Source organism: Aristolochia californica, unplaced genomic scaffold (genome assembly GCF_029961685.1).
Source record: "Aristolochia californica isolate CCGP_79_NKW_82.1479 unplaced genomic scaffold, dmAriCali1.0.hap1 SCAF_7, whole genome shotgun sequence".
Lineage (NCBI taxonomy): Eukaryota > Viridiplantae > Streptophyta > Magnoliopsida > Piperales > Aristolochiaceae > Aristolochia > Aristolochia californica.
The window spans coordinates 6,366,325-6,376,488 of record NW_027182268.1 but is presented as its reverse complement, the minus strand read 5'-3'; the positions used below and the strand labels follow the sequence as shown (position 1 = coordinate 6,376,488).

The 10,164-nt window shown below is 38.8% G+C and overlaps 2 protein-coding genes and 1 pseudogene across 2 annotated transcripts; all 3 read right to left on the bottom strand.

Annotated features, from left to right (window-relative positions):
- Positions 1-90: 90 nt before the first annotated feature.
- Positions 91-2,882, bottom strand: LOC137936360 (annexin Gh1-like). Its single transcript, XM_068780968.1, has 5 exons — positions 2,623-2,882; positions 1,959-2,104; positions 1,386-1,604; positions 818-1,030; positions 91-637 (listed from the first exon to the last, which is right to left on the bottom strand). The coding sequence occupies exons 1-5, from the start codon at positions 2,696-2,698 to the stop codon at positions 341-343; spliced, it is 951 nt and encodes a 316-aa protein (XP_068637069.1). The 5' UTR covers positions 2,699-2,882; the 3' UTR covers positions 91-340.
- An 825-nt stretch (positions 2,883-3,707) lies between these two features.
- LOC137937179 (annexin Gh1-like) lies at positions 3,708-5,064 on the bottom strand (annotated as a pseudogene).
- Positions 5,009-9,628, bottom strand: LOC137937163 (pentatricopeptide repeat-containing protein At2g22070). Its single transcript, XM_068782254.1, has 2 exons — positions 9,220-9,628; positions 5,009-7,543 (listed from the first exon to the last, which is right to left on the bottom strand). The coding sequence occupies exon 2, from the start codon at positions 7,497-7,499 to the stop codon at positions 5,148-5,150; it is 2,352 nt and encodes a 783-aa protein (XP_068638355.1). The 5' UTR covers positions 7,500-7,543; positions 9,220-9,628; the 3' UTR covers positions 5,009-5,147.
- Positions 9,629-10,164: the final 536 nt, after the last annotated feature.

The following is a 10,164-nucleotide window of genomic DNA, read 5'->3' as shown; positions in this document are numbered from 1 at the left end:
TTCTTTCTTTTTCTATTGATTCTTTTCTGATCGAGAGATTTATCGATCTGTGTTACGAAAAATGATCACTATCCCATGATAGCTGATATCTGAATTCTGAAACAACCGGAAGATATTACTACGAGAAAACGTTCGGAATAAGGTGCAGCAGACTTAAAGAAGTACATATACCACATAGTATTCACCCAGAGCAACGCAAACAGAACAAGAACGACGCTGGTTATAACACTCTCGGACAAGCACACACAAGCTTTATTCTCTCTCCTACATTCCACCTAATGTTCTCAGAGGCTCGCCTACTAGACACTAGATAGATGGACTCACGCAGACCAAAGGAAGTCTAAGGGCTTCCATGACCGATCAAGTGAAGAAGAAACTCCTTGTAGTCACCTGAGGTGTCCTTGGCGATGGCCTTTTCCAGAGGAACGCTGTTTCTTTTGTAGTATTCATCCTTAATCAGTTTCAAATCTACTTCAGCTCGAGTGACAACAACTCTGGTCAGAGCACCTTCATCGGTTCCTGTCTTGTTGATTGCCAGTCGAAGAACTTTCTCCAAATATGTATCTGGTCTCGTCAGGCATCTTATTGTAGCTCGGAGAGTGGCAAGGAAATCATCCTTGGGGTCAGACTTCAGATCCTGAGAGACAAGAATCGATTTATCACTCATCTTAAGGTTCGATGGTTTTTAAACTCACTAATGTTCTCCTGAAATTAATGGTACATTAGAAACAGAGTCATTTGTCCATCTTTAAACATAAAATTGTGTGGCCAAACTACTCCAGGAAAAAAGCAAGGAGAGGTAAAAAGTGGTCAGGACCTTGTTGATTGGATGCCCAAATTCGTTATTGTAGTGATTGAAAGTTGCACCAAGTTGTGCTTTGCTCCTTGTGGTGAGAATCCTGATGACTTCATCATCACTGTAGGCCTTCTCTTTGATCTTCTCGTGCAGTATCTTTGCTTCGGACTTGGCCAGAGTCATGTTCACCTCTGGCCCCTCATACCGATAGGCAACTACAAGAGGTAAGAGGAGCTGGGTCCAGGACAAGGAAGAAAGTTGTTAGTGATTACCTAATATGAATATTCCACGAAAGGTTCCTGCAACTTCTTTTAAATGGAAAAAAGCAGAAAACAACTCATAAAAAGTTATGAATATTGACTTGTCTCAGTGATACATGTAGTGAAAGAGTTGCCTTTCAAAAAATTTCTACAACAGTATTTAGGCATGAGTGAATATCGACTTCTGGATAGAACGAACGTAAGCTAGTAAGAATGATGTTGTTAATACAGAGCTGCTATGTGCTTGCCTCAGTAATGACAAAATCTTATAGAGAAATATCAACCACATGAAGCCAAAGGAGGTGGCTGATTTAGTCCTCTAAGAGTACCTTGCGGAAGTCATCCTTGGTGTGAAATGCAACATCTTCTTCAAGAGATTTCTTATAACGAACATGATAGGCTTGCCTCACGGAAAAGAGTTCAGAGGATGTTCTAGCACAGGCTATTTCCACTAAAACTCGATTGCTAGCATTCCACTTTCTTGCAGATTCATAGGCCAGAAATGCATCACGTTCAGATGGATCCATTGTCCAAAGAAGTACTGCTCCCTGTCAACGAGAGAAGTTAATTTCAGTTTTTAGGAAACTGATGTTCCAGAGTATTATGTATTATGTGGAAAACCTCCATCAGCAGAAAAACTTCCAAATTGTTTTACAAGAATATGAACTCTATCGAACAAGTAGCAGTCTGTTGTCAAGTAGACATGATGACTTCTCTTGTGTCAATGGAATTCAACTGTAGAGTGCTTTCTCTATCACTTTCCTTTGCACCAATACATGTTTCCTATTTTTTTCAAGGCAATTTCACTTCCAATTCAAAACATCAAACAGTAACAATCACCCACCAGCGGATAAGTTGACAGCATTTTCCTCATCATAACAGTCAAGATAAAGAAAACCAACCTCAAAGTCATTTGAAAGTTCCTTTTTTAAATTTTTAAGGAGATCCTCTCCATAAGTTTCATGGTAAGTTCTCAGGATTGCTTGGCGCTGTCCAGCATTTCTATGAGCCAAAATGGATATAATGAGCTGCTCGTTTGTTCCCCATCCTGAAGAGACAAATTCAAACAGATTACCCTTATATAAAAAATAAAAATAAAAATAAAAATAAAATAGAGTATGCTAAAAAAAGAGAGTCAGATAATCCAGATTCCTCGAACGGGTTGATCTGTCTAATACTGTAACAATGGACAAATATCGAATAACGGAATAAAAGATTATTGATCAACAAAAATGACCTTCGATCCCATCGGGATGAAATTAAAATGCCAAACAATTTATTACAAAACTACTTGTACAAAAATTTCAAAGATGGCTGTATCTCGACAAACAAATCACAACGTGCCTCCATGTAATAAAATCCAGTGCTTCAGAGAGCACCCAAATGCCACCGATCCCATCATATTCATGAGAGAGAATAAACACAAGATCGCCGATCAAGCACAGAAGCTAACACTACATACTAACTCAAAATCGCAGAATCAAGTAAAGGTGAGCGAAAAATTAATAAAAATGACAAAAATGTCTGAGCCGATCTCTAAATCACAAAACAGAACTCCGATCAAACCTGCAAACGCCTTCCTGAGCTGTTCGGAGTCTTCGATCGGCGATGGGATCGATCCAGGCAGGGTTAGAGTGGACATTGTAACTTTCTTTGTGTGTCGATCTTCTCTAGGTGGCTCAGATCAGTGCGCTGACGAAGAGAGAGCAATGGGGAGAGAAATGTAGTTTATAAGCAGATCTTTATACACAAAAAGACAAATTGGGCGATCTCACTTTCTTCAATTATTTTACTGCTTTTCCTTTTTCGTAGATCCCTTAACATCTGTGTCCTGCAGGTATGAGACACGACTTATCCCCGCCGCGTCTTTAAATTCCTTGTTCGTTTCAATTTTAGACAGAAAAAATAAAATAAAAACTCTTTAAAAGGAGCGATTCCACCCGGATCAGAGTTAGGGGTAGGTACCCGGTTGGGTTTTACGGAAAATCTAACCCGACCCAGCCCAAAAACCCGGGGAAGGGTTTTAGAGTTCACCAGCGGGGGATGGGGTGTGGAAAAAACCCCATTGGATTCTGGGTCAGAGTCGGGTTTCTCCTAACTCGACCCATATTAAACCCGAGGTTTTATACCTTAATGCCCTTTAAAAATATAGAAATAATATTTATTTTATAATACAATGATGTAAGGCAAGCAGAATGATACGATTTATGGGAACTGAAATTTTGTATTTTGAACAGCTTAATTATCGTGCGTTTTTTGCAGGAGAGTTATGTATTTACCTTGCGATATTTCAAAAAAAATAAATATGAAAGTAACCAGCCATGCCTGTAGAAGCCTTCCTCGTTTACCTTTCGGATTCAGCTGTGGAAGATGCTTCGATGAATATGTACGCAAAAATTGGGAAAATTGAGTTGGCTGTGAAGATGTTTGAGGAACTAGAGTTGGTGGAGAATGATCACTCTTAGGCAATGATAACATCTGGGCTATCTCAAGATTAAGAGACTCAACTGAATTGTTCCAGAAGATGCTCTGGGAATAGGGTTGATATGGGATCACAATTACATTATTAAAACCGTCTTATACTTGAAACTCTGTAGCTAGTCAGTGTTCTTTCTACACTGATTCACAGTTTTTTGAGCAAATGCCTGAAAAAGATGGGAGCGTCATGGACTTTAATCAAAGCTGGTTTTGCGAAACAAAGTAATGGAGATGAGCATTTGAGCAATGTAGAAAAATGTTGCTTGTTGAAGACCTACGAGTGTATAAACAACTTACAGAATGACACTGACGAGGCTGACCGTAATCTCTGCGTTTCTCCAGCATTCGCCCAGAGCCAGCGAAACAGAACAACACCGACGCTTGTTAAAACACTATAAGACGAGCACACAAGCCTTATTCGTAAGTTCCGCCTAAAGTTCAAAGAGGCTCGCCCACTGGACACTAGACAGATGCACTCACGCAGCCAAAGGAAGTCTAAAAGCTTCCATGGCTGATCAAGAGAGAAAGAAACTCCTTGTAATCACCTGAGGTGTACTCGGCCATGACCTTTTCCAGAAAAACGCTGTGTCTTTAATGGTACTCACCCCTAATCAGTTTCAAATCTACTTCAGTTCGAGTGACAACAACTCTGGTCAGAGTTCCTTCATTGGTTCCCGTCGTGTTGATTGCCTGACCAAGAAGTTTCTCCAAGTATTTATCTGGTCTCATCCGGCATCTTATTGTAGCTCGGAGAGTGGCAAGGAAATCAACCTTGGGTCAGACTTCAGATCCTGAGAGACAAGAATCTAGTTTAATAGATATATCGATAAGCAATTATCACTCATCTTAATTTAGTGGCAAATTAGAAACAGAGAGAAAGCATTTGTTCTTAAAACATTTTTTTTTAAATGAGATGTATGAAGTCCTTAAAACAAAAATGACTGTAGCCAAACTACTCCAGAAAAAAAAGAAAGAAGAGGCAAAAAGTGGTAAAAACCTTATTGAATGGGTGCCCAAAATTGTCATTGTAGTTATTGAAAGTTGCACCAAGTTGAGGTTTGGTCCTCGTGGTGAGAATCCTGATGACTTCATCATCACTGTAGACCTTCTCTTTGATTTTCTCGTGCAGTATCTTAGTTTCGGACTTGCCAGAGTCATGTCCTCTGGCCCCTCGTACCGATAGGCAGTTACAAGAGGTAAGAGGAGCTGGGACCAGGACAAGGAAGAAAGTTGTTAGTGACGATTACCTAATACAAATATTCCACAATCTTGAAAGGTTACTGCAACTTTTAAATGGAAAAAGGCAGAAAAAAACTCATAGAAAGTTATGAATATTGACTTATCTCACTGATACATGTAGTGAAAGAGTTGCCTTCTTTCATATTGTTTCTACAACAGTATTTACATGAGTGAATATTGACTTCTGGATTGACAAAATCCTATACAGAAATATGAACCACATGAAGCAGTTGATTTAGTCCCTAAGAGACAAATTTATATAAGCAGAAAGCTGTACCTTGTGGAAGTCATTCTTGGATGCGACAACTTCTTCAAGAGATTTTTTATATCAAGCATGATAAGCTTTCCTCATAAAAATACACTGAGAAAAGATTTTACCAATAGTCTCGACATGAACAAGACCCATCCTTGAAATGGTGAAAACGGGTTGCATCTCTCACTATAATCTCCCTTCCAACCACCTTGGATATAAACTTAATTGCAGAATGACAATCAGAACAAACTCTAAGATTTTTCATGATTCTCAATGTTGTTCCTTCTGCTGTACTTATCAAACCAAAAGAAATTGCAAGCTTCTCACTATGCCTACTTAATATCAGCTCTTTCATCTCATCATCAACGTCATGCAAAACTGAATCAATGTCAGGAATGAACCCAATTTTCTTAATTTCCCTCCACAACTCAGCAGCTTTTACATAGATTACATCCTTTTGGGGATGTGCAGTATCATCAGCACCAAATACGTGGATTTTATTATTAATCTGAAGCCAACTAGAGCCTAGTTCTTTCTTCACTCCTTTAGCTTTCATTGCCCTTCTAATTTTTGCAGCTTCCTCCCATTTTCCACAAGAAGAGTAAACATTTGCAAGAGCACAGTACGCACCACCATGACTGGGATCAATAGCCAATAATCTCTCTGCTGTTACTTTTGCCAATTCTGCATTCTTATGAACTTTACAAGCTCCAAGAAGCGATCCCCAGGCTATGACATCTGGTTCAATTGGCATATTTTTTATAAATTCTTGAGCCTCTTGAAATAATCCGGCACGTCCAAATAGGTCAATCATGCAAGCATAGTGACTTGGAGTGGGTTCAATCTTATGAAAGGTTTGCATTAACTCAAAATAATTTTGGGCTTGTTCAACTAATCCTGAATGTGTACAAGCGGTGAACACACCCACATAGGTTATATGATCAGGCTCCATTCCCATATTCAACATCTTCTCAAATAGATCAATAGCTTCTTCTCCAAACCCATGCTGAGCTAGAGCTACAATCATGGAAGTCCAAGATACGGTATCCTTAAGATGGTAAGTTCGAGCAAATAACTTTCTTGCCCTTGTAATACTTCCAGATTTCGCATACATGAAGATAAGTGCATTTGTAACAGAGATTTTGGACTGTTGACCTGATCTTAGAGCAATAGCATGAATTTGCTTGCCATAATCGATTGTTGCTAAACTCGAAGAAACACGTAACATAGCTGCAAGAGTATAATCATTTGGCTTAGGTCCTGATGTAATCATCAACCTGAAGAGCTCAATAGCTTCATTGTTGAATCCATTTTGAACATATCCAACAATCATTGCCGTCCAAGTGACAACATCTCGATCTTTCATTGAGTTGAAGACTTGTCTGGCTGGTTCCACATCCCCAAGCTTAGCATACCCTTCAAGCAAAGCAGTGAAAGAAATCACATTAAGATCAGCAGCTGCTGTTAGTTTTACAACTTTCTGAGCAAGTTCAATATTACCAGACTTGGCATACATAGAAATCAATGCATTCCTGATGGGACCTTCAAACTCCATGATGGTTCTCACTATATGACCATGAATTTGTTTGCCAACATTCAACAATTCCAAATTGGCACAAGCTGACAAAGCACTAACTATTGTGAAACTATCAGGAGTAACTGACGATTGTTTCAACATTAGAGAGAAAAACTCTAATGCCTTCAAATCGAACCCACTCTGATTGTATCCTGCAATTATTGAATTCCACGACACAACATCTCGCTCTACCATCTGATCAAATTGAGCTTGAGCAAGGTCAAGCTGGTTAGACTGCGCGTACAGAGTAATCATTGAATTCCAACTTTGCGTGCTCTTTAATGTCATCTTATCAAAAACTACCTTAGCTGTACTTGGTTCACCAGACTTTCCATACATGTTAATCAACGAATTAGCAACCGGAATATAACTACTCAGTCCAAATTTAACCACAAAGGCATGCACTTTCTTCCCAATATCAAGAGCACTTATAGCAACACAGGCAACAAGAATATTTGTAATCGTGAATTGAGTGGGTGGAATACCAACTTTTACCATCTCAAGAAACAGTTTAATAGCAGTTTTAAACTGACCCACTTGATTGTAGCCAACTACCAAAGCAGTCCAGGAAACCGAATCATGTTCCGGCATTTTACTGAATAGTTGTGATGCCATGTTAAGTTGACCAGTCTTAGCATAAGCAGATAGGATAGTGTTCCAAGAAAAAGTATTTCTCATGGGCATTTCATCAAAGAGTTTATGAGCATCTGAAACGAGGTTGCTTTTGGCATACAAATTGATGAGTGTGTTAGTTAAGAAGATACCCAAATGAAGCCCGGATTTCACCATATAGGCATGAATGGATTTACCACACAATGTGTTTCTAGTTTTGAGAGAAGTTTGGAGAAGAGCAGCAGAGAAATCCCATGGAGAGACTGAAAGATCTTTGTAAGACATATCTGAACAGTAATACTATGCCCAGACTCAAACACAACATCCACCTGTTCCATTTGAATATTAGTTTTTCAGTAAACCAAACCAAGAAAATCTCCAGCAAAGGTCAGAATAAAAAAAGAAAAAACAACACACTACAGTAACCGCCATAGTGGCAACGGTATACTAATTAGAACCCATGATGCATTTGAAAAGAGAAGAAAGCAATCAGATTGCACTTGGTAGTAGAGCAGTCAGCAGAGAGGAAAAGAACGACATGGGTTTGCCTGATGTGGAACAACACCCTTGACATAGAGCCCACAGAATACACTGCATTGAAGCCATCCTTTGTTACAGCAACCTTTTATATAGGAGATAAAATACAAACCAACATAATACGAGAAACTCAAATAACCTTGGTGACAATAACGGGGCTCAAAGAACAAGATTGTTATAAAGCAGTACGCAATATATAGAGGACAACATAAAAGATGAGCTAGTACGTGAAACATAATTCTCAGAAATTCAGGTAGGTGCAATACAATGAAAATAAGTTCTAATTTTGCTCATAGTGCAATTATGGTTTGAATCATGGGTTTACAACATGAAGGTGGATACCATACCACACAATCAAAAGCCAGTAGGATACAGTAAGGTACACCAAGGTGCCTTACATCTCAACTCATGGAGGAGAAAATCATCAAGCAAAACATAAGAACTTTTTAACAACTCATTATACAAAGCTATGGTTGATTCTACTAAGAACTATGTTAAGGCCAAACTGGGGGAGGTTCCAACAGAATGGCATCTCTTACCACTAATAGCTTTTACCGTTAGCTCAATAAATGCTGCTAACAGTTGCTGCAGCATTCTGTTTCTCACGTTCGCTTACTTCACATGACTCCTCAGTTTCCAATCCTATAAACTATTCCACTTACTGATATATTCGAATTGCCCAAGGGATAAAATTGCATGACCACCATTCTAAGAGATTCTCATTTGCTCTACAAAGTCTATAAAGGATTAAAATACTGAGATCAAGCTAATTTCAGAAAGAAATAACTGATAGACGTCGTCCAAATAACAAATTAATAAATGCAACAAGGAACAAGTTGAAACCAAAAAGTAAAATAAAAATGGCTCAATCCTGCAAAAGGAAGAAAACCAGTCCCTTCTTGCTACAGGAGACTTATCTTTCAGCAACAGCAGCACAATGAGACGCATTCAGTTTTCAGTTCTCATGCAGCATTCTAATTCTTTCAGAACATTCAAAAACAGCCTCCATTTAATTCTAGCGTTGACATGTACATATGAGAAATAAAACAAATAAAAGTACCACAAAGATCAGTCACAAGTGTTGGCAACATTGTCAGAAGGACAAGAATGCCTTCCTGTCCCTCTCTAACAAGCCTAAATAGAGAATAAAAAAACAATTTCAACCATCATAATCAGATTAGAAAAATAGTAGCTAGTTAAAAGAAGAAGCTCTCGTAATCTACCAAATCACACTCTGTCTAAAAGATGTCAAATGTGCCTGCTTTATATCCCTGTACTCTAATTTAAAGAGCTGAAATATTGACAAATTAAATAACCAGCTGCCAACAAAATCTACTATTTGATCCCATTCATTAAACAATTCTGGTCGCATACCTCATTCAAACCTCTTCCGATGACAAGTAGAGAGCAGGAGGAAGAAAATAACAAGTGGAGAGAGAAAGAGAGAGAGAGAGAGAGCTCTTTGTACCGTGCGATTGGCAATGAGAAGAACGGTGACTGAAAAAGTTGATAACCTCTCTATCGAAGGAGGATGGTGATTGAAAAAGCTGATAACCTCTCTATCGACAGAACGAGATGAGTGATACGGATTGGGCGGCCGTAAAATCGATGGTACGGACATGACAGAGTTTGGCTGACGGCAGAGTGAGGGGCGACAGGGTAATTGATTCCCATCTCTGACGAGCTAAGGAGAAATGGAGGGGAAACCGGTGGAAGAATGGAAAGTGAGGTCCAACCGGTGGCGGCAACGTTGAATGGGGATGGAGCAGAGAATGGGACGGTGAACAGTGGCAACGGTGGGCTGAGTTGAGAGGTGGAGGAAATTCTCCCTCTCTGTCGGGCGGGAAGAAGCAGAGGGAGCGACAATTACTTCCAAAGGTAAGGTGGAGGGGAAAGGACTTCAAAAAAACAATAAACGTAGCCCTGGTTGTTGATATCAATTTTGTTTTATCTTATTATATTTTTTTATTAATATATGTTTTTCTTTATTTACTGGTGCCTCCAATTGAGCTCAAGCTGATTATAGAGGAGCCAAAATACCCATCTAAATAGACATCATAGTGAGAACAAACTTCTCCATTAATAGTCTCTATGGAATCAATAGTCTCTATTCCATTAGCAAGGAGTAATACTAACTGTTGAGGGTCACGAAAATATTGAACGACCAATCTTCTTTGAAGTTTAAGGTAAATAGGTCAATTATCAACTAACTAAAGAGGGAAACTGAAAAAAGAAATTAGGGTAAAAGGGTATTTTTATAAGAAAAATATATATAACGTGTTATGTCACGAGTTAACAAACCAAGATTGAAATTTATGAACTCGATTTATTATATTTAACAAGCCTTCTTCTAAGCTTGAATTCGAGTTGAACTAAAGTAAGAAGCCTTCTTCTAAGCTTGAATTTTGTTACA